Genomic DNA, 25385 nt, shown 5'->3' with positions numbered 1-25385 from the left:
TCAATGTAACAGATTGTATTCATAAATAGTGTACTATGTTTAACAAATTATACTAATTATTTTCAGCATGCACTCAACAATCTAGGAGAGAAAGAGCTATCAAGTTAGCTGTGAAAAAACAAAAGTGTTGTAAAAGGACTCAAATAGGTTAGCAACTAATTATCAGATTCTCAATGTTAAATTTCATATTACTTTTGTGTGATAAACTATATCTACATAGGAAATGATACAAGCATGTTTTGTATTTAGGGGTTTGTGTTGAAGTGATAAACTTAGATACATGCAACAGCATTGACAACTCAGACACTATCACTCTGGCAAATAGCATGGCCCAAGTTGCGACGTCCATTTGCCATAGTTTGGGCAATACTGAGATTAACTCATCCTACCAGATAACGCATCCAAAGAGTAAGTAAAGCTAAATCATAATTAAACTGTTGGCTCATTCAAACTAATGTGTTATACTAATTAAAAAGCCAAATATAATATATACAAAGAAGATAGCATAAGGTTGACAAATCTGATTAGAAATATTCTAAATATATTGGATATAATTTGTCTAGGCCACAAAGCCTCTTATATTTAGGTAAAAATAAATAGGACTATAATTAATTTATTATCATTATATTAATAAATTGTTTTAAATTTTGCCAAACAATTTAAACTATTTAAAGTACATGTATATTTGAAAAAGTACACTAGATTGGTTCTGACATACAAATTAGTTAAGACATAGAAAAATTGGTGGACTCTGAGAGATATAGGAAACACAATTACCTGTTCTTGAACATAGCATATATATGGATATAACTAAAATATTCAATATATATAGCATGAAATTAAATAGTGCACTTACTTAATATGTTAAAAAAAATATTAAAGATATCAATATAGTATATTATCAAATATATATACCAAATTTTAAGAACAAGATCTAATAAATATGAGTGGGATCATAGAGATAGCATAAAGAGAAGCTTATTAGGATCATTTTAAGTAGTTAGGATCTAACTTATTTATATAAGAAACCTCTTGCATCTATTTGAAAACAGAAATATAACACATCTTTAATAAGTTTCAAGTAAAAGATAAAAAATAATATAGTTTAAGAAATATAGTATATGACCTGCTTCATACTTAGATAACACAGAGACAAGGAAGGTAAAATTTGTAGAGCTTAAGAAAGTTCAGTTGAATGTAATTTTGATGTTATCACTAATGTAGGCAGAAGAGTTCGGCACAACAAGACCAGCACCACAAATCAAGACAAATTCCAAAACGAAGGTAGTTGGTAAAAATAAGACATATTCTGTTTATATGAACATTGAAACCTTACTGAATCCTATACAACCAGAAAGCTAATGTTATTTTATAATGCAGAGTACTGGCACATGGGAGATGCAAGTTATGAATGTGAATTTTGCCATGCATTGTTCTGGTACGAAGAAAGGACACAAACACATTACAACACAAATGATCCCAAATACACACTTTGTTGTAGGGGAGGTCAGGTAGAAATTCCTCACTTGCAAGAAGCTCTTAAAGTGTTGTATGATTTGTTATTTGGTAATGATATCAGAAGCAAACACTTCTGCGATAATATTAGGACTTATAACAGTATGTTTCAATTCACCTCTATGGGTGCAAAGATTGACCGAACTGTGGCAAATGGGAGAGGTCCACAAACTTTCATCCTATATGGGGAGAACTATCATTTAATGGGAAGCCTCATCCCACAAGAAGGAAATACGGCAAAATTTACACAACTATATGTGTTTAATACACATAATGAGATTCATAATCGCATTTCAACAGTCAGGTATGGGTTGGAAATATAATATGTGTAAATTATTGTTCGTTGAAATTTAAAATATATATTTATAACATAATTCGATACTAATATATCTATATGAATTGGGATGACATGTAGCGGAGAAAATAATAATAAGATAAATGAAGACATTGTTAGAGAATTGAAGAAAATGTTAAATGAAAATAATGTGCTGGTAAAGGCATTCCGTATGGTTCGGGAGAAAATGGGAGCTGACCATAGATCTACCATCAAACTAAGATTGTTGGGCAAGAGGGGTAAAGACGGTAGACAGTATAACCTGCCATCAACAAATTAGGTTGCTGCACTTATTGTGGGTGACTTTGATTTGGAAAAAACAGATAGAGACATTGTGGTTGAGACACAGAGCGAAAGATTACAGAGAATAAACCAACTTAATCCCGCATACTTGGGCTTACAGTCTCCTTTATTATTTCCTTATGGAGAAGATGGTTACAAGGAAGATATACCTCTGAATAAGAAAAGTAGTAATTCTGAAGGGGGTTGTCAAAATGTATCGCTGAAGGATTTTTTTGCATACAGGATACAAGAACGGCTAGCTGATGGGTCTCCATTATTATATTCTAGAATACTATTCCAACAATTCTTGGTGGATAGTTTTTCAATGATTGAGTCTTCTAGATTAACATACATCCGACTAGATTAGGAGAAATTTAGGGTTGAGATGTATAAGGGAATAACAGAGGCTGTGTTAATGGGAGAAACAACACCTTTATCAAGGGGAAAACGTATAATATTGCCATCATCTTTCGTAGGAGGGCCAAGATACATGATACAAAATTACCAAGATGCAATGGCAATTTGTAGGGTTGTTGGTTACCCTGACCTATTTTTGACATTTACTTGTAATCCTAAGTGGCCAGACCTTGAAGATTTTCTAAAAAATAGGGAACTAAATGCAGAAGACCGACTAGACATGGTTTGTAGAGCGTTCAAACTCAAACTGGATCGACTCATCCAAGACATCAGAAAGAATAGAATATTTGGAAGGGTAATTGCAGGTAAATAACCCCCACCCCCTTTGACTATATTTATATTTTGTCGCATAGATCGCATAAAAAGAATTTACTAATAAATAAATCTTGATAAAAGAGTCATTACAAACCAACCCTTTATGTCAATTTTTTAATTGAGATGCAGTGAAATATTTTTATCGGTTTTTCAGGTGGTCTATGTGAAAAATTATCCATTTAATTGATTTATTAGTTAGATGTTTTATTATAAAAGTAATTCGAATGTATTTTAATCATATGTTATTTTTATATTTTTGTACTACACATTCCATATTAATAAATGTTTTCATGCCAAATAGTAAAAACAATTTAAAAAACTTTAATATACATTATTAAATGACTGTGGAACTCTTTATATCTTTAGTATTAAAATAAAAGAAACATGGTCATGGAAATAAAATTTTAATGTATGTATGTTAGCTTTAATAAATATGCTAATTCATGCCTTCATTTATTTTAATGATAGTTGTTTATACAATTGAATTTCAAAAGCGAGGACTTCCACACGCGCATATTTTGCTGTTCTTGCATCGTGATGACAAGTATCCAACTGGAGAAGATATCGATCGAATTATAAGTGCCAAAATACCAGACAAGGATACTGATCCTATATACTATGAAGCTGTAGAGAAACATATGATGCACGGACCGTGTGGAAACATCAAGAAGGACTCACCATGTATGGAAAATGGAAAGTGTATAATACACTTTCCCAAGAGATTTGTTAATAGTACAATAGTTGACGAAGATGGTTATTGGTGCACGAAATTACAATCACACTTTTGCAACTCCGCACAACTAACCAGCAAGTGCACTGGGTCATCCAAGTAATACCTTACGTGAGTAAGGGTCGATCCCACGGAGATTGTCGACTTGAAACGAGCTATGGTTATCTTATAACTCTTAGTCAGGATATCAATAATTCTCAGATTTAATTGTGAAAAGTAAAAGAACATGAAATAAATACTTGTTATACAGTAATGAAGAACAGGTTGAGGCTTTGGAGATGCTTTGTCTTCTGAATCTTTGCTTTCCTACTATCTTCTTCTTCATGGACGCAAGGCTCCTTCCATGGCAAGCTTTATGTTGGGCATCACCGTTGACAATGGCTACTTCCTGTCCTGTCAGTGAAAACGTTCCAAATGCGCTGTCACCGCACGGCTAATCATCTGTTGGTTCTCGATCATGCTGGAATAGGATCCATTGATCCTTTTGCGTCTGTCACACGCCCAACAATCGCGAGTTTGAAGCTCGTCACAGCCATCCCTTCCCAGATCCTACTCAAAATACCACAGACAAGGTTTAGACGTTTCGTATCTTAGGAATGGCCGCCAATAATTCTAGCTTATACCACGAAGACTCTGATCTGAATCATGAGGCTAAGAGATATGCATTCAATCTAAGGTAGAACGGAGGTGGTTGTCAGGCACGCGTTCATAGGTGAGAATGATGATGAGTGTCACGGATCATCACATTCATCAGGTTGAGGTGCGAATGAATATCTTAGAATAGAAGCAAGCGTGATAGAATGGAAAACAGTAGTAATTGCGTTAATTCATGAAGAACAGTAGAGCCCCTCACCCCCAACAATGGGATTTAGAGACTCATGCCGTAGAGAATACAATATGAAACGTGTAAAGTGTCATGAGGTACAAGATGAATCACTAAAAGTAGTTTTTATAGTAAACTGGTGACCTAGGGTTACAGAAAATGAGTAAGCTAGGGTGTTTAGTGTAAAAATCCACTTCTGGGGCCCACTTGGTGTGTGCTTGGGCTGAGCATTGAAGCTTTCATGTGTAGAGACTTTTCTTGGAGTTAAACGCCAGCTTTTGTGCCAGTTTGGGCGTTTAACTCCAGTTTTTATGCCAGTTCCGGCGTTAAACGCCAGAATTCTTGAGCTGACTTGGAACGCCTGTTTGGGCCATCAAATCTCGGGCAAAGTATACACTATTATATATTGCTGGAAAGCCCAGGATGTCTAATTTCCAACGCAATTAAGAGCATGCCAATTGGGTTTCTCTAGCTCCAGAAAATCCACTTTAAGTGCAGGGAGGTCAGAATCCAACATCATTTGTAGTCCTTTTTCAGCCTCTGAATCAGATTTTTGCTCAGGTCCCTCAATTTCAGCCAGAAAATACCTGAAATCACAGAAAAACACACAAACTCATAGTAAAGTCCAGAAAAGTAAATTTTAAATAAAAACTAATAAAAATATAATAAAAACTAATTAAAATATATTAAAAACATACTAAAAAAATGCCAAAAAGCGTATAAATTATCCGCTCATCACAACACCAAACTTAAATTGTTGCTTGTCCCCAAGCAACTGAAAATCAAATAGGATAAAAAGAAGAGAATATAAAATGAATTCCAAAAACATCTATGAAGATCAATATTAGTTAGATGTGCGGGGCTTTTAGCTTTTTGCTTCTGAACAGTTTTGGCATCTCACTTTATTCCTTGAAGTTCAGAATGATTGGCATCTATAGGAACTCAGAATCCAGATAGTGTTATTGATTCTCCTAGTTAAGTATGTTGATTCTTGAACACAGCTACTTTATGAGTCTTGGCTGTGGCCCTAAGCACTTTATTTTCCAGTATTACCACCGGATACATAAAAGCCACAGACACATAACTGGGTGAACCTTTTCAGATTGTGACTCAGCTTTGCTAGAGTCCCCAATTAGAGGTGTCCAGGGTTCTTAAGCACACTCTTCTTTTTTCTTTGGACCTCGACTATAACCGCTTAGTCTCAAGTTTTCACTTGACACCTTCACGCCACAAGCACATGGTTAGGGACAGCTTGGTTTAGCCGCTTAGGCCAGGATTTTATTCCTGTGGGCCCTCCTATCCGGTGATGCTCAAAGCCTTGGATCCTTTTTATCACCCTTGCCTTTAGGTTTAAAGGGGCATTGGCTTTTTCTGCTTGCTTTTCTTTTTCTTTCTTTTTCTTTTCTCTTCTTTTTTTTTTCTTTTTTTTTGCAAGCTTTTCACTGCTTTTTCTTGCTTCAAGAATGAATTTTATGATTTTTCAGATCATCAGATAACATTTCTCCTTTTCCCATCATTCTTTCAAGAGCCAACAATTTTAACATTCATAAACAATCAAATTCAAAAATATGCACTGTTCAAGCATTCATTCAGAAAACAATAGTATTGCCACCACATCAAAATAATTAAACTGTTTTAAAATTTGAAATTCATGTACTTATTTTTCTTTTTTAATTAAAAATACTTTTTATTTAAGAAAGGTGATGGATTCATAGGACATTCATAGCTTTAAGACATAAACTTTAAATTTTTATTGATTATGGAATAAAAATAAGACTCAAAAATAAATATAAGAGCAGACCCATAATAATAGAAGACAGAAAATTAAAAGCAGAAAAATAAATGACTCTTAAAATAGACTCTTAATAATAAAGGTTATCACAGAGTTAGGACTCAACAACCTTGATTTGAGAAGTGGATGCTCCCTCAATCTGTGGGTTGCTTGGTCCTTCAAGAGAGAGCTTCTGGTGCTTCAGCTCCTTTAGCTCACGCCCCTACTTCTCCTGTTCCTTCAGCAGTTTGCAGAGCATGCAGTTTTGATTCTGCTGTTCTTCCTTAAGTTGTTCCATAGCTTCTTGCAGCTTGGTAACAGATGCTTCTAGGCGGGTCCAGTAGTCAATTTCAGGAATTTCTGGGAGGAACTCCTGCGCCCTCCTTTTTATGGAGTTGTCTTGAACTTGTCCTTCTATTGACTTCTTGGTGATTGGGTGTTTGATTGGGATGAATTCATCTACTCCCATCCTTACCCCAGCATCTTTACATAGCAGAGAAATTAAGCTTGGGTAGCCCAGTTTGGCTTCAGTGGAGTTCTTGTTTGCAATTGTGTAAATCTCACAAGAAATCAGATGATGAATCTCTACTTATTTTCCAAGCATAATACAATGAATCATCACTGCTCTTTTGACAGTGACCTCAGAGCGGTTGCTAGTGGACAATATAGAACGCCCAATGAAGTCCAACTAGCCTCTTGCAACTGGTTTGAGATCTCCCCGTTTGAGTTGGTTTGGGACACCTTTTGAATTGGTTATCCACTTAGTTCTAGGGAGGCATATGTTCTCTAGAACTTGATCCAACCCCTTATCTACTTTAACCATTCTCCTATTAAAGGATTCTGGATCATCTTGTAGTTGAGGCAATTTGAAGACCTCTCTTATTTTGTCCAGATGGAAGTAAATAAGCCTCCCTCTGACCATGGTTCGGTAGGTATGAAAGGCGGTTCCAGTTATTCTCTGCTTATCTGTTAGCCACAGATTTGAGTAGAATTCCTGAACCATGTTTCTTCCAACCTTTGTTTCAGGATTAGCTAGAATTTTCCATCCTCTGTTTCGAATTTTCTCTTGGATCTCCGAATATTCATCTTCCTTCAGATTGAATTTAACTTCCGGGATCACTGACCTCAGACCCATTATTTTGTGGAAATGGTCTGCATGTTCTTTGGTTAGGAACCTCTCTTGATTCCAAAGAATCTTTGGAGTATTCTCTTTCTTGCCTCTTAATTTGGTTTATTTTTCCTTAGGTGCCATGATCTTGATGAGTCTTAGCTCAGTGATCACAGAAAAACACACCAAACTTAGAGGTTTTCTTGTCCTCAAGCAAAAGAAAGGAAAGGAAGAGAGAGGAGAAGAGCGAAATTCGAATGGTGGAGAGGAGGGGATGGCCGAATGTATATTTATAGGAGGAGGGGTGGGATTTCGAAAAATTTGAAAGAGATATGACATAGAGATATGATTGATGGAAGAAAATAAAATCATGATATGAAAAAGATGAGATTTGTAATTGAATAAGATATAAAGATGTTAAATCTGAAAATTTGGTTATGCATCTAAGAATTAAGAGATGATATGATGAGTTGAAAAAGATTTGGAAAGAAATTAAGAAGATAATTGAGTTTTTGAAGAAGATTTGGGTAGGATTTGAAAGAAAATTGAAAAGAGATTTAGAAAATTGTTGAATCTTTGAAAATTGAGGGTGAATGATGAAACTTTGAAACATGTTTATGCAGAAAATGATGAATCAAAACATGAAAATTTGAAAAAATTTGAAGTTGGAAACAAAATCTCCTCCCCCTGCCTTTCTGGCGTTAAATGCCCAGAATGGTATCCATTCTGACGTTTAACGCCCAATTGTTGGCCATTATGGGCGTTTAACGCCCAGCCAGGTACCCTGGCTAGCGTTAAACATCAGAAACCCCTTTATCACTTGGCGTTTTTCTGAACGCCCAGGATGCTGTAATTCTGGCGTTAAACGCCCAGAATGGTACCCATTCTGGCATTTAACGCCCAAAATGGTACCTTTACTGGCATTAAACGCTCAAAATGGTACCCATTCTGGCGTTTAACGCCCAAAATGCCCCTTACTGGTGTTTTCTTGCCAGCAAGCTCCTTTTCTCTGCTTTTTGCACTGAATCCTTCTATAACTCTGTGAATTCCTTCAATTTTGATGATTAACCTTTGAAGAAAAATGTATATCAAACTTCTACAAGTATTAATTAAAATACATAACTTGCTAATGGCTGGGTTGCCTCCCAGCAAGCGCTTCTTTATTGTCTTTAGCTGGACTTTTACTGAGCTTCATTCAAGCCTCAATTTTGAGCATTCTTGCTCAAAATTGCTTTCAAGATAATGTTTGATTCTCTGTCCATTAACAATAAATTTTTTGTCAGAATCAATATCTTGAAGCTCAACATATCCATATGGTGACACTCCTGTAATCACATATGGTCCCCTCCACCGGGATTTTAGTTTCCCGGGGAATAATCTGAGCCTAGAGTTGAACAACAGAACTTTTTGTCCTGGCTCAAAGACTTTGGATGACAATTTCTTGTCATGCCACTTTTTTGCTTTTTCCTTATAAATTTTTGCATTTTCAAAAGCATTGAGTCTGAACTCCTCTAGCTCATTTAGCTGGAGCAATCTTTTCTCACCAGCTAACTTAGGATCCATGTTTAGGAATCTAGTTGCCCAGTAGGCTTTATGTTCCAGTTCCACGGGCAGATGACAGGCCTTGCCATACACAAGCTGGTATGGAAAGGTTCCTATAGGAGTCTTGAATGCTGTTCTGTATGCCTACAGAGCATCATCCAAGCTCTTTGCCCAATCCTTTCTACAGGCAATTACGGTCCATTCCAGGATTCTCTTTAATTCTCTATTAGAGACTTCAGCTTGCCCATTTGTCTGTGGATGATACGGAGTTGCTACTTTGTGGCTAATTCCATATCGAACCATATCAGAGTAACGTTGTTTATTGCAGAAATGGGTGCCCCCATCACTGATTAGTACTCTGGGAACACCGAATCTGCTGAAAATATGTTTCTGGAGGAACTTCAGCACAATCTTGGTATCATTAGTGGGTGTGGCAATTGCTTCCACCCATTTAGGTACGTAGTCTACTGCCACCAGAATGTAAGTATTTGAGTATGATGGTGGGAAAGGACCCATGAAGTCAATACCCTATACATCAAACAACTCAATCTCTAAGATCCCTTGTTGAGGCATGGCTGATGAGCGGATAATTTATACGCTTTTTGACATTGTTTTTAGTATGTTTTTAGTAGGATCTAGTTACTTTTAGGGATGTTTTCATTAGTTTTTATGTTAAATTCACATTTCTGGACTTTACTATGAGTTTGTGTGTTTTTCTGTGATTTCAGGTATTTTCTGGCTGAAATTAAGGGACTTGAGCAAAAATCAGATTCAGAGGTAGAAGAAGGACTGCTGATGCTGTTGGATTCTGACCTCCCTGCACTCAAAATGGATTTTCTGGAGCTACAGAACTCAAAATGGCGCTCTTCTAATTGAGTTGGAAAGTAGACATCTAGAGCTTTCCAGAAATATATAATAGTCTATACTTTGCCCGAGTTTAGACGACGCAAACTGGCGTTCAACGCCAGCTCTCTGCCCAATTCTGGCGTCTAGCGCCAGAAACAAGCTGCAAAGTGGAGTTCAACGCCCAAACTGGCACAAAAGCTGGCGTTCAACTCCAAGAAGGACCTCTACACGTGCAACACTCAAGCTCAGCCCAAGCACACACCAAGTGGGTCCCGGAAGTGGATTTATGCATCAATTACTTACTTCTGTAAACCCTAGTGACTAGTTTATTATAAATAGAACTTTTTATCATTGTATTCGCAATCTTGGTTACTCCGGTTCCCCTCTGGGGCCGAGACCAATGAACTCCATTATCACTTATGAATTTTCAACGGTAGAGTTTCTACACTCCATAGATTAAGGTGTGGAGCTCTGCTGTTCCTCAAGGATTAATGCAAAGTACTACTGTTTTCTATTCAATTCATCTTATTTCGCTTCTAAGATATTCATTCGCACTTCAATCTGAATGTGATGAACATGACAATAATCATCATTCTCTATGAACGCGTGCCTGACAACCACTTCCGTTCTACCTTCGACTGAATGAGTATCTCTTAGATCTCTTAATCGGAATCTTCGTGGTGTAAGCTAGAATGATGGCGGCATTCAAGAGAATCCGGAAAGTCTAAACCTTGTCTGTGGTATTCCGAGTAGGATTCAATGATTGAATGACTATGACGATCTTCAAACTCGCGATTGCTGGGCATAGTGACAGACGCAAAAGGATAGTAAATCCTATTCTAGCATGATCGAGAACCGACAGATGAATAGCCGTGCCGTGACAGGGTGCGCTGACCATTTTCACTAAGAGGATAGGATGTAACCATTGACAAGGGTGATGCCTCCAGACGATTAGCCGTGCCGTGACAGGGCATTTGGATCATTTTCTCGAGAGAAGACCGAAAGTAGCCATTGACAATGGTAATGCATTACATAAAGCCAGCCATGGAAAGGAGTAAGACTGATTGGATGAAGACAGCAGGAAAGCAGAGGTTTAGAGGAACGAAAGCATCTCTATGCGCTTATCTGAAATTCTCACCAATGATTTACATAAGTATTTCTATCCCTATTTTATTAATTAATTTCGAAAACTCCATAACCATTTGATATCCGCCTGACTGAGATTTACAAGGTGACCATAGCTTGCTTCATACCGACAATCTCCGTGGGATTCGACCCTTACTCACGTAAGGTATTACTTGGATGACCCAGTGCACTTGCTGGTTAGTTGTGCGAAGTTGTGAACCATGGTATTGGCATAATGTTTTTGGCGCCATTACCAGGGAAAGAAAGAGCGATGGATTTTACATAATTAAAGTGTAATCACAATTTCTGCGCACCAATGGCATAACCATGAGGCAAGTTACCAGCTCTTTAGCAACTGTCACAGTTATGCACAAACTCTCGGGCATCTCTATAGAGAGTAGGCCAATAGAAGCCACATTGGAGGACTTTAGTGGCTGTTCGCTCACTTCCGAAATGTCCTCCATACTGTGATCCATGGCAATGCCACAGGATCTTCTGTGCCTCCTCTCTAGGGACGCATCTGTGGATCATTCCGTCTGCGCATCTCTTAAAGAGATATGGTTCATCCCATAAGTAGTACTTTGCATCAGAAATTAGTTTTTTCTTTTGCAACCTGCTGTACTCCTGGGGTATGAACCTCACAGCTTTATAATTTGCAATGTCTGCAAACCATGGTGTTTCCTGAATGGCAAAAAGTTGCTCATCCAGAAAGGTCTCAGAGATCTCAGTAGGAGGGAGGGACGCCCCTGCTACTGGTTCTATCCGGGACAGGTGATCAGCTACCTGGTTCTCTGTCCCTTTTCTGTCTCTTATTTCTATATCAAACTCTTGCAGAAGCAACACCCATCTTATGAGCCTGGGTTTTCAATCCTGCTTTGTTAGTAGATATTGAAGAGCAGCATGGTCAGTATACACAATCATTTTTGAACCTACTAAATAGGATCTAAACTTGTCAATGGCATAAACCACTGTAAGTAACTCCTTTTTTGTGGTTGTGTAGTTCTTCTGTGCATCATTTAGAACACGACTGGCATAGTAAATGATGTGCAGAAGCTTGTTATGCCTTTGTCCCAACACTGCACCAATGGCATGGTCACTGGCATCACACATGAATTTGAATGGTAATGTCCAGTCAGGTGCAGAGATGACTGGTGCTGTGACCAGCTTGGCTTTTAGGGTCTCAAACGCCTGCAGACACTCTGTGTCAAACACAAATGGCGTGTCAGCAACTAGCAGGTTACTTAGAAGTTTTGTAATTTTTGAAAAATCCTTTATGAACCTCCTATAGAATCCTGCATGCCCCAGAAAGCTTCTGATTGCCTTAACATTGGCAGGTGGTGGTAATTTCTCAATTACCTCTACCTTGGCTTGATCCACCTCTATCCCCTTGCTTGAAATTTTGTGTCCAAGGACAATTCCTTCAGTCACCATAAAGTGACATTTTTCCCAGTTTAAGACCAGGTTAGTCTCTTGGCACCTTTTCAAGATAAGTGCTAGATAATCAAGACAGGAGCTGAATGAGTCTCCAAATACTGAGAAGTCATCCATGAAGACTTCCAGGAACTTCTCTACCATATCAGAGAAGATAGAGAGCATGCACCTCTGAAAGGTTGCAGGTGCATTGCATAGACCAAAAGGCATTCTTCTGTAAGCAAATACTCCAGATGGACATGTGAATGCTGTTTTCTCTTGGTCTTGAGGATCCACTGCAATTTGGTTGTAGCCTGAATAGCCATCCAAAAAGCAGTAGTATTCATGGCCTGCTAGTCTCTCTAGCATCTGGTCTATGAATAGTAAAGGAAAATGATCATTTCTGGTGGCTGAATTGAGGCTTCTGTAGTCAATACACATACGCCACCCTGTAACTGTTCTTGTGGGAACCAGTTCATTCTTTTCATTATGAACCACTATCATGCCTCCCTTCTTGGGGACAACTTGGACAGGGCTCACCCAGGGGCTATCAGAAATGGGATAAATAATCCCAGCCTCTAGTAACTTAGTGACCTCTTTCTGCACCACTTCCTTCATGGCTGGATTTAGCCGCCTCTGTGGTTGAACTACTGGCTTGGCATCATCCTCCAATAGGATTTTGTGCATGCATCTTGCTGGGCTAATGCCCTTAAGGTCACTTATGGACCACCCAAGAGCTGTCTTGTGTGTCCTTAGCACTTGAATTAGTGCTTTCTCTTCCTGTGGATTTAAAGCAGAGCTTATGATCACTGGAAAAGTGTCACCCTCTCCCAGAAATGCATATTTCAGGGATGGTGGTAGTGGTTTGAGCTCTGGTTTAGGAGGTTTCTCCTCTTCCTGAGGGATTTTTAGAGGTTCTTTTATTTCCTCTGGTTTCTCCAAATCAGGCTGAACATCTTTAAAGATGTCCTCTAGCTCTGATTCAAGACTCTCAGTCATATTGATCTCTTCCACCAAAGAGTCAATAATATCAGTGCTCATGCAGTCATTTGATGTGTCTGGATGCTGCATAGCTTTGACAGCATTTAACTTGAACTCATCCTCATTGACTCTCAGGGTCACTTCCCCTTTTTGTACATCAATAAGAGTTCGTCCAGTTGCTAGGAAAGGTCTTCCTAGAATGAGAGTTACACTCTTGTGCTCTTCCATTTCTAGCACTACAAAGTCAGTGGGAAAGGCAAATGGCCCAACCTTGACAATCATGTCCTCAATGATGCTTGATGGATATTTAATGGAGCCATCAGCAAGTTGAAGACATATCCGGGTTGGTTTGACTTCTTCAGTCAACCCAAGCTTTCTGATAGTGGATGCAGGTATTAGGTTGATACTTGCTCCAAGGTCACATAGAGCTGTCTTGGTGCAAGCACCCTCTAATGTGCATGGTATCATAAAGCTTCCAGGATCTTGAAGCTTTTCTGGTAAGCTTTTTAGAATGACTGCACTGCATTCTTTAGTGAGAAACACTCTTTCAGTTTCTCTCCAATCCTTCTTATGACTTAAGATCTCTTTCATGAACTTAGCATAAGAGGGTATTTGCTCAAGTGCCTCTACAAACGGGATCTTTATTTCAAGAGTCTTGAGATAGTCTGCAAAGCGGGCAAATTATTTATCTTGTTCCGCTTGGCAGAGCTTCTGAGGATAAGGCATCTTGGCTTTATATTCTTCAACCTTAGTTGCTGCAGGTTTATTCCCTACAAAAGTGGTTGGAGAAGCCTTCTTAGAGGGGTTACTATCAGCACTTGTAGGTGCCTGATCCCTCATTGGCGTTTGAATGCCAGGAATGGGGGCTAAATGGGCGATTAACGCCAGGTTCCCACCCTTTTCTGGCATTTGAACGCCAGAGTTATTCCTCTCTGGGCTCTTGATGTCCTCAGAGGGATTTTGGGCAGTGGTTTGGTCATCCTCTATCATTTGTTCCTTTCTTGACTTTTTGCTACTTTGAGCTGAGTTATTCAATGTCTTCCCGCTCCTTAGTTGGACAACTTGGCATTCTTCTGTTATCTATTTAGATAGCTGCTGTCTCGTCTGATTCAATTGTGCTTCTATATTCTTGTTAGCATTTTTAGTGTCTTGGAGCATCTCTTTGAATTCTGCTAATTATTTTGTCATAAGGAGTTATTGCTGATTAAGTTCAACAATCTGTTCTTGAGGATTGGGATCAGTATTTTCTGCCATAGCCTCTTCTTTCATGATCCTCTTATTTAAAGCCTTGGATGTCCAGCCTTAGTTGTGTCATTCTTCTTGGAGGGTAAAATTGATTCAGGAATTTGTCTGTTAATTGTCTCCATGTTTTTAGGCTTGATGTGGGTTGGTTATTTAACCACCTCTTAGCTTGATCTTTTACAGCAAATGGAAACAATAATAATCTGTAGACATCCTGATCCACTTCTTTATCACGTACTATGTTAGCAATTTGTAAGAATTGTGCTAGAAACTCAGTAGATTCTTCCTGTAGAAGACCGGAATACTGGCAATTTTGCTGCACCATGATAATGAGCTGAGAATTTAGCTCAAAACTGCTTGCTTTGATGGGAGGTATACAGATGCTACTCCCATATGCAGCTGTAATGGGGTTAGCATATGACCCCAGAGTCCTTCTGGACTGTTCATTTCTACTTATGTCCATGATGGAGAAAAGGGAATTGATATGAATTGTAAATAAATTATATTTTTATTTTTTATTTATTTAATTAAAAGTGACCGAAAAGAATAAAATAAAATAAAAAGAAAATAAAATAAAATTTCAAAAACTAAAAGAAAATAAAATCAAAGCAAATTGAAAACTAAATTAATTAATTAATTAAAAAGATTTTGAAATTAGCAATTAAAAAGATATGATTGAAAATTATTTTGAAGAAGATATGATTTAGAAGATATGACTGCAAATTAAAAAAAAGATATGATTGAGAATTATTTTGAAAAAGATATGATTGAGAAGATATGATTGCAAATTAAAAAAAAAGATATGATTGAAAAGATATGATTGAAGAAATTAAAAAGATTTAATTTTTGAAAAAGATTTGAAAAGATCAATTTTTGAAATTAGAATATTGACTTGACTAAAAAAAAGATATGATTTTGAAAATATTTGACTAAATTAATGCAAAATTTCGAAATTTATGAGTAAAATAAGGAAAGGATATTTTTTTTATTTTTGAATTTTAATGCAGAAAGAGAAAAATAACAAAATGACACTAAACTTAGAAATTTTAGATCAAAACACAGAGAACAAACAAGAAAACTTTGAATGTCAAGATGAACACCAAGAACACTTTGAAGATCAAGATGAACACCAAGAACAAATTTTTGAAAAATTTTTAAGTAAATAAAAGCACAACGGACACCAAACTTAAAATTTTTAGAAAATCAAACACAACTTTTCGAAAATTTAAAGGAAAACACAAAGAAGACACCAAAGTTAGAATTTTTAAAGATCAAGAAAGAACTAAGGACATGCAATTTCGAAAATTAAAAGAAAATAAAATCATGTAATTGACACCAAACTTAAAATATAAAACTAAACTCAAATAAAAGGCTCTAAACCAACAAAAACAAAATATTCCTAATCTAAGCAACAAGAATAACCCTCAGTTGTCCCAACTTGAACAATCCCCGGCAACGGCGCCAAAAACTTGGTGCACGAAATTACAATCACACTTTTGCAACTCCGCACAACTAACCAGCAAGTGCACTGGGTCGTCCAAGTAATACCTTACGTTAGTAAGGGTTGATCCCACGGAGATTGTCGGCTTGAAGCAAGCTATGGTTATCTTGTAACTCTTAGTCAGGATATCAATAATTCTCAGATTTAATTGTGAAAAGTAAAAGAACATGAAATAAATACTTGTTATGCAGTAATGAAGAACAGGTTGAGGCTTTGGAGATGCTTTGTCTTCTGAATCTCTGCTTTCCTACTATCTTCTTCTTCATGCACGCAAGGCTCCTTCCATGGCAAGCTTTATGTTGGGCATCACCATTGTCAATGGCTACTTCCTGTTCTCTCAGTGAAAACGTTCCAAATGCGCTGTCACTGCACGGCTAATCATCTGTCGGTTCTCGATCATGCTGGAATAGGATCCATTGATCCTTTTACGTCTGTCACACGCCCAACAATCGCGAGTTTGAAGCTCGTCACAGCCATCCCTTCCCAGATCCTACTCAAAATACCACAGACAAGGTTTAGACGTTTCGTATCTCAGGAATGGCCGCCAATAATTCTAGCTTATACCACGAAGACTCTGATCTGAATCATGAGGCTAAGAGATATGCATTAATTCATGAAGAACAGTAGAGCTCCTCGCCCCCAACAATGGGGTTTAGAGACTCATGACGTAGGGAATACCATATGAAACGTGTAAAGTGTCATGAGGTACAAGATGAATCACTAAAAGTAGTTTTTATAGTAAACTGGTGACCTAGGGTTACAGAAAATGAGTAAGCTACAGTGTTTAGTGTAAAAATCCACTTTCGGGGCCCACTTGGTGTGTGCTTGGGCTGAGCATTGAAGCTTTCATGTGTAGAGACTTTTCTTGGAGTTAAATGCCAGCTTTTGTGCCAGTTTGGGCGTTTAACTCCAGTTTTTATGCCAGTTCCAGCGTTAAATGCCAGAATTCTTGAGCTGACTTGGAACGCTTGTTTGGGCCATCAAATCTTGGGCAAAGTGTGGACTATTATATATTGCTGGAAAGCCCAGGATTTCCAACGCAATTGAGAGCGTGCCAATTGGGCTTCTGTAGCTCCAGAAAATCCACTTTAAGTGCAGGGAGGTCAGAATCCAACAGCATCTGCAGTCCTTTTTCAGCCTCTGAATCAGATTTTTGCTCAGGTCCCTCAACTTCAGCCAGAAAATACCTGAAATTACAGAAAAACACACAAACTCATAGTAAAGTCCAGAAAAGTGAATTTTAAATAAAAACTAATAAAAATATAATAAAAACTAATTAAAATATACTAAAAACATACTAAAAACAATGCCAAAAAGCGTATAAATTATCTGCTCATCAGTTATCCTGTTGACAAGCGAAGAGAGGATGGAAAGACAATAAGTAAATCAGGTGTTGAGCTTGACAACCGATATGTTGTCCCACACAATAGGAAGCTTTTACTGAAGTATGGCGCACACATTAATGTTGAGTGGTGCAACTAGTCAAGATCGATCAAGTATTTATTCAAATATGTAAACAAAGGAAATGACCGTGTAACTGCTTCATTTTATAAAAGTGCGACAGCAAATTCAGACAAGGATGGATGTGATGAAGTTAGTATGTATTATGATTATAGATACATATCTCCTTGCGAAGCAGCATGGAGAATCTTTGGGTATAACATCCATTATAGAGAGCCTTCAGTTGTCCGTCTGGGTTTTTACTTGCCAGGAGAGCAACCGGTGGTTTTCCAAGACCACGAAAACCTAGCTGATGTCGCTAGGAAAGCTTCCGTAAAAGAATCTATGTTTCTGGGATGGTTTGAAGCAAATAAGAAGTACAATGAAGCTCGCTCTTTGACATATGCGGAATTTTCATCGAAATTTGTGTGGAAGCCTGCTCCAAGAAAATGGTATCCACGGAAATCTCATTCGGTTATTGGACAGATTTTTTTCGTTCCACCGGGATCAGGTGAAATATACTATCTAAGATTACTTCTGAACTTTGTTAGGGGTCCTACTAGCTATGAAGAGATTAGAACTATTGATGGTGTTCTCTACTCCACATTCAGAGATGCATGTTATACACAAGGCCTATTGGATGATGATAAGGAATATATCGATGCTATAGAAGAAGCAAGCCATTGGGGGTCTGGAGAGTATCTAAGAAAGCTATTCGCAACACTATTGTTTTCTAATTCGATGAATAGGCCAGAACATGTATGGGAGAGGACATGGAGAATCCTATCTGACGATGTTCTATTCAGACAAAGGGCATTACTTGACAATAAAGGTAATAAACTGTACTTTCAACACTTACAATTATGTGTTTAGTATATTAAAATTTGAGTGCTGATTTTGTAGCTTAATAATAATGTATTCACCTAAATAGATTTGGTCCTATTAGACATTCAATAAGTAGTTATATTTTACAACTTTTAAATTTCACTTCTTGGGATTTAGATATGTGTGACAACTCGATTGGTTGCTTGCTGATGAATTAGTGAAAGAGTTATATATCATATTAGTGGTTTTAATAAGTATTATCCATTTTCACGTCACACGGTTTATGTTGGCAAGAAGTGCCATTAGATTTATAGAGTGACAAAATTATTCCAACCAAATAATTATGCTTCTAATGTCAAAGTGATAAAGTGATATATACTTAGCTGGAAAATTGTGATTGCTCACCAGAATACCCAAGTCACTTTTATATGAAATATCCACTAAAGCCGCTGGTGCACGAAATCGTGATCGTTCATTCCTTGGTAACGGCGCCAAAAACTTCATGCGCACGTTCATAATTTTAGTTCTTTGTCACAACTTCGTACAACTAACCAGCAAGTGCACTGGGTCGTCCAAGTAATAAACCTTACGTGAGTAAGGGTCGATCCCACAGAGATTGTCGGCTTGAAGCAAGCTATGGTCACCTTGTAAATCTCAGTCAGGCGGATTTAAATGGTTATGGTGAATTGATAATTAAAATATAATTAAAATATAAAATAGGATAGAGATACTTATGCAATTCATTGGTGAGAATTTTAGATAAGCATATAGAGATGCTTTTGTTCTTTCTGAACCTCTGCTTTCCTACTGTCTTCATCCAATCATTCCTACTCCTTTCCATGGCAAGCTTTATGTAGGGCATCACCATTGTCAATGGCTACTTCCCGTCCTCTCAGTGAAAATGGTCCAAAATGCACTGTCACTGTACGACTAATCATCTGTCGGTTCTCGATCATACTGGAATAGGATTCAGTAATCCTTTTGCGTCTGTCACTACGCCCAGCACTCACGATTTTGAAGCTTGTCACAACCATTCCTTCCCAGATCCTACTCAGAATACCACAGACAAGGTTTAGACTTTCCGAATTTCAAGAATGGCCGCCAATAATTCTAGCCTATACCACGAAGACTCTGATCGTAGATTAGGAGGCTAAGAGATACACATTTAAGCTTGTTTGCATGTAGAATGGAAGTGGTTGTCAGGCACGCGTTCATAGGTGAGAATGGCGATGAGCGTCACATAGTCATCACATTCATCATGTTCTTGTGTGCGAATGGATATCTTAGAGAAGAAATAGGCTTGAATTGAATAGAAAAACAATAGTACTTTGCATTAATTCATGAGGAACAGCAGAGCTCCACACCTTAATCTATGGTGTGTAGAAACTCTACCATTGAAAATACATAAGTGATGAGGTCCAGGCATGGCCGAATGGTTAGCCTCCAAGGTCTAAGGACTAAACATCCAAAGATGTCCAAAGATGATTTCTAATACAATAGTAAAAGGTCCTATTTATACTAAACTAGTTAATAGGGTTTACAGAGATAAGTAAATGATGCAGAAATCCACTTTTGGGGCCCACTTGGTGTGTGCTTGGGCTGAGCATTGAGCTTTCATCTGTAGAGACTTCTTTTGGAGTTAAACGCCAGGTTGTAACCTGTTTCTGGCGTTTAACTCCAGAATAGGGCAGAAAGCTGGCGTTGAAAGCCAGTTTGCGTCATCTAAACTCGGGCAAAGTATATACTATTATATATTGCTGGAAAGCCCTGGATGTCTACTTTTCAACTCAATTGAGAGCGCGCCATTTGGACTCCTGTAGCTCCAAAAAATCTACTTTGAGTGCAGGAAGGTCAGAATCCAACAGCATCTGCAGTCCTTCTTTAGCCTCTGAATCAGATTTTTGCTCAAGTCCCTCAATTTCAGCCAGAAAGTACCTGAAATCACAGAAAAACACACAAACTCATAGTAAAGTCCAAAAATGTGATTTTTAATTAAAAACTAATAAAAATATAGTAAAAACTAACTAAATCATACTAAAAACTATGTAAAAACAATGCCAAAAAGCGTATAAATTATCCGCTCATCACAACACCAAACTTAAATTGTTGCTTGTCCCCAAGAAACTGAAAATCAAATAGGATAAAAAGAAGAGAATATACTATAAATACCAAAATATCAATGAAACTTAGCTCCAATAAGATGAGTGGGACTAGTAGCTTTTTGCCTCTTGAATAGTTTTGGCATCTCACTTTATCCATTGAAGTTTAGAATGATTGGCATCTATAGGAACTTAGATTTTAGATAGTGTTATTGATTCTCCTAGTTCAGTGTGTTGATTCTTGAACACAGCTACTTTATGAGTCTTGGCGGTGGCCCTAAGCACTCTATTTTCTAGTATTACCACCCGATACATACATGCCACAGACACATAACTGGGTGAACCTTTTCAGATTGTGACTCAGTTTTGCTAAAGTCCCCAATTAGAGGTGTCCAGGGTTCTTAAGCACAATCTTTTTTTGCTTTGGACCTTGACTTTAACCGCTCAGTCTCAAGCTTTTGGCTTGACACCTTCACGCCATAAGCACATGGTCAGGGACAGCTTGGTTTAGCTGCTTAGGCCAGGATTTTATTCCTTTAGGCCCTCCTATCCACTGATGCTCAAAGCCTTGGATCCTTTTTATTACCCTTGCCTTTTGGTTTAAAGGGTTACTGGCTTTTTGCTCTTGCCTTTTGGTTTTAAGAGCTTTTGGATTTTTCTGCTTGCTTTTTCTTTTTCTTTCTTTCTTTTTTTTTTGCCATTTTTTTTCTTTTTTTTTTCGCAAGCTTTTGTATTCACTGCTTTTTCTTGCTTCAAGAATCAATTTTATGATTTTTTAGATTATCAATAATATTTCTCATTTTTCATCATTCTTTCAAGAGCCAACATATTTAACATTCATAAACAACAATATCAAAAGACATATGCACTGTTCAAGCATTCATTCAGAAAACAAAACGTATTGTCACCACATCAAAATAATTAAACTAATTTCAAGGATAAATTCGAAATTCATGTACTTCTTGTTCTTTTGTATTTAAAGCATTTTTCATTTAAGAAAGGTGATGAATTCATAGGACATTCATAGCTTTAAGACATAAACACTTAAACACTAATGATCATGTAATAAAGACACAAACATAAATAAAACATAAAGCATAAAACCGAAAAACAGGAAAATAAGAACAAGGAGATTAAGGAACGGGTCCACCTTAGTGAGGGTGGCGTCTTCCTCTTCTTGAAGAACCAATGGTGCTCTTGAGCTCCTCTATGTCTCTTCCTTGTCTTTGTTGCTCCTCCCTCATAGCTATTTGATCTTCTCTAATCTCATGGAGGATGATGGAGTGTTCTTGGTGCTCCATCCTTAGTTGTCCCATGTTGGAACTTAATTCTCCTAAGGAAGTGTTGATTTGCTCCCAATAGTTTTGTGGAGGGAAGTGCATCCCTTGAGGCATCTCAGGGATTTCATGGTGAGGAATTTTCTCATGCTCTTGTTGAGGTCCATGATCTCTTGTTTGTTCCATCTTTTTCTTAGTGATGGGCTTGTCCTCATCAATGAGGATGTCTCCCTCTATGTCAATTCCAGCCGAATTGCAGAGGTGGCAAATGAGGTGAGGAAAGGCTAACCTTGCCAAAGTAGAAGACTTGTCAGCCACCTTATAGAGTTCTTGAGGTATAATCTCATGAACTTCCACTTCCTCCCCAATCATGATACTATGGATCATGATGGCCCGGTCTATAGTAACTTTAGACCGGTTGCTAGTAGGAATGATTGAGCATTGGATGAACTCCAACCATCCTCTAGCTACAGGCTTAAGGTCCGGTCTTCTATTGAACCGGCTTGCCTCTTGAGTCAACTTTCCATTGAGCTCCTTCCACACATATGTCCATGAGGACTTGGTCCAACCTTTGATCAAAGTTGACCCTTCTAGTGTAGGGGCGTGCGTTTTCTTGCATCATTGGCAAGTTGAATGCCAACCTTACATTTTCCGGACTGAAATCTAAGTATTTCCCCCGAACCATGGTAAGCCAATTCTTTGGATTCGGGTTCACACTTTGATCATGGTTCCTAGTGATCCATGAATTTGCATAGAACTCTTGAACCATTAAGATCCCGACTTGTTAAATAGGATTAGAGAGAACTTCCCATCCTCTTCTTCTAATCTCTTGTCGGATCTCCAGATATTCGCTCTTTTTGAGCTTGAAAGGAACCTCAGGGATCACTTTCTTCTTGGCCACAACTTCATAGAAGTGGTCTTGATGGACCTTTGAGATGAATCTCTCTATCTCCCATGACTCAGAGGTGGAAGAAATTGCCTTCCCTTTCCTCTTTCTTGAAGTTTCTCTGGCCTTAGGTACCATTAATGGTAATGAAAAAACAAAAAGCAATGCTTTACCACACCAAACTTAAAATTTTTGCTCATCCCCGAGCAAAAGAAGAAAGAAAGAAGGAGAAGAGGAAGAAAAATGGAGGAGAGCGAGAGAGGTGTGTATTCGGCCAAGGGGAAGAAGAAAGGGTTGTGTTGGGTGAAAAAGAAGAAGGAATGAGGGGTTTATATAGGAGTGGGGGGAGGTTTATGGTTCGGCCATTAGGGTTGGGTTTGGGAGGGAAAAGAGTTTGAATTTTGGAGGTAGGTGGGGTTTATGGAGAAGAGTGGAGGGATGTGATTGGTTAAGAGGTGATGGGGAAGAGTGATTGAGGTGATTGGTGAAGGGTATTTGGGGAAGAGGGTTATGAAAAGGTGTGAAGAGAGAGAGTTATGGTAGGTGGGGATCCGGTGGGGTCCACAGATCCTGTGGGGATCCTGTGGGATCCACAGATCCAGTGGGGTCAAGGACTTAACATCCCTGCTCCAATTAGGCGCGCAAAACGCCCAAATGTAGCCTGTTTCTGGCGTTTAACGCTAGGTTGATGCTTGTTTCTAGCGTTAAATGCCAGCTTGGTGCTTTTTTCTGGCGTTAAACGCCAGACAGATGCTTGTTTCTGGCGTTTAAAGGCCAGAGTGCTCTTCCTCTAGGGTGTCCTGTTTCTTTTGCTGTTTTTGATTCTATTTTTAATTTTTTAGTAATTTTTGTGACTCCACATGATCATCAGCCTAAAAAAACATAAAATAACAATAGAAAATAAATAGATATAATTAAATAACATTGGGTTGCCTCCCAACAAGCGCTTCTTTAATGTCAATAGCTTGACAGTGAGCTCTCATGGAGCCTCACAGATATTCAGAGCATTGTTGGGACCTCCCAACACCAAACCTAGAGTTTGAATGTGGGGTTTCAACACCAAACTTAGAGTTTGGTTTTGGCCTCCCAACACCAAACTTAGAGTTTGACTGTGGGGACTTCGGTTGACTCTGAAGTGAGAGGAGCTTTTCATGCTTACTCTCCATTGTTACAGAAGGAGATCCTTGAGTGTTAAACATAAGGTTGTCCTCATTCAGTTGAAGGACCAACTCTCCTCTGTCCACATCAATCACAGCTTTGCTGTGGCTAGGAAGGGTCTTCCAAGGATGATGGATTTATCCTCATCCTTCCCAGTGTCTAGGATTATGAAATCAGTAGGAATGTAAAGGCCTTCAACCTTTACTAACACGTCCTCTACTTGTCCATAAGCCATTTTCATGGATTTGTCTGCCATCTCTAATGAGAAATTGGCAGCCTATACCTCAAAGATTCCTAGTTTCTCCATTACAGAGAGTGGCATTAAGTTTATGCCTGACCCCAGGTCACACAGAGCCTTCTCAAAGGACATGGTGCCTATGTTACAGGGAATTAGGAATTTACCAGGATCCTGTTTCTTTTGAGGTAGAGTTTGCTGAACCAAGGCATTTAGTTCCTTGATGAGCAATGGAGGTTCATCCTCCCAAGTCTCATTACCAAATAATTTGGCATTCAGCTTCATGATTGCTCCTAAATATTGAGCAACTTGCTCTTCAGCAATGTCTTCATCTTCTTCAGAAGATGAATAATCATTAGAGCTCATGAATGGTAAAAGGAGGTTCAATGGAATCTCTATAGTCTCTAGATGAGCCTCAGATTCCTTTGGTTCCTCAAAGAAAAACTCCTTATTGGTCAGTGAACGTCCCAGGAGGTCTTCCTTACTAGGATTCACGTCCTCCTCCTCCTCTTTGGGTTCGGCCACACCAAGTAAGGTAATAGCCTTGCACTCTCTTTTTGGATTCTCTTCTGTATTGCTTGGGAGAGTACTAGGAGGGATTTCAGTGACTCTTTTATTCAGCTGGCCCACTTGTGCCTCCAAATTTCTAATGGAGGACCTTGTTTCATTCATGAAACTTAAAGTGGCCTTAGATAGATCAGAGACTATATTTGCTAAGCTAGATGGACTCTGCTTAGAATTCTCTGTCTGTTGCTGCGTGGATGATGGAAAAGGCTTGCTATTGCTAAACCTGTTGCTTCCACCATTATTAAAGCCTTGTTGAGGCTTTTGTTGATCCTTCCATGAGAAATTTGGATGATTTCTCCATGAGGGATTATAGGTATTTCCATAGGGTTCACCCATGTAATTTACCTCTGCTATTGCAGGGTTCTCAGGATCATAAGCTTCTTCTTCAGAAGATGCCTCTTTAGTACTGTTGGATGCAGCTTGCAATCCATTCAGACTCTGAGAAATCATATTGACTTGCTGAGTCAATATTTTGTTCTGAGCCAATATGGCTTTCATAGCATCAATTTCAAGAATTCCCTTCCTCTGAGGCGTCCCATTACTCACAGGATTCCTTTCAGAATTGTACATGAACTGGTTATTTGCAACCATGTCAATGAGTTCCTGAGCTTCTGCAGGCATTTTCTTTAGGTAAATGGATCCACCTACAGAATGGTCCAATGACATCTTTGATAATTCAGATAGACCATCATAGAATATGTCCAGGATGGTCCATTCTGAAAGCATGTCAGAAGGATACTTTTTGGTCAGTTGCTTGTATCTCTCCCAAGCTTCATAGAGGGATTCACCTTCTTTCTGTTTGAAGGTTTGAACATCCACTCTAAGCTTGCTAAGCTTTTGAGGAGGAAAAAACTTGGCTAAGAAAGTCGTGACCAGCTTATCCCAAGAGTTCAGGCTATCTTTAGGTTAAGAGTCCAACCATATTCTAGCTCTGTCTCTTACAGCAAATGGGAAAA

The 25385-nt window shown here is 38.3% G+C and overlaps 1 protein-coding gene and 1 non-coding gene across 2 annotated transcripts; both read left to right on the top strand.

The window, feature by feature from the left end:
- Positions 1-326: 326 nt before the first annotated feature.
- LOC148580479 (uncharacterized) lies at positions 327-18255 on the top strand. The gene is made up of 8 exons (XM_088492246.1): positions 327-408; positions 1225-1284; positions 1381-1819; positions 1931-2088; positions 2173-2398; positions 2660-2853; positions 3332-3544; positions 17507-18255. The coding sequence occupies exons 1-8, from the start codon at positions 327-329 to the stop codon at positions 18253-18255; spliced, it is 2121 nt and encodes a 706-aa protein (XP_088348372.1).
- Positions 18256-25149: 6894 nt separating this feature from the next.
- On the top strand, positions 25150-25257 carry LOC148580478 (small nucleolar RNA R71). Its single transcript, XR_015896517.1, has one exon. It is a non-coding gene; the product is annotated as a small nucleolar RNA R71 (small nucleolar RNA).
- Positions 25258-25385: the final 128 nt, after the last annotated feature.

Source organism: Arachis ipaensis, chromosome B10 (genome assembly GCF_059453495.1).
Source record: "Arachis ipaensis isolate K30076 ecotype BB chromosome B10, ASM5945349v1, whole genome shotgun sequence".
NCBI classification, from domain to species: Eukaryota; Viridiplantae; Streptophyta; class Magnoliopsida; order Fabales; family Fabaceae; genus Arachis; species Arachis ipaensis.
This window is presented reverse-complemented; position numbering and strand designations above follow the sequence as displayed.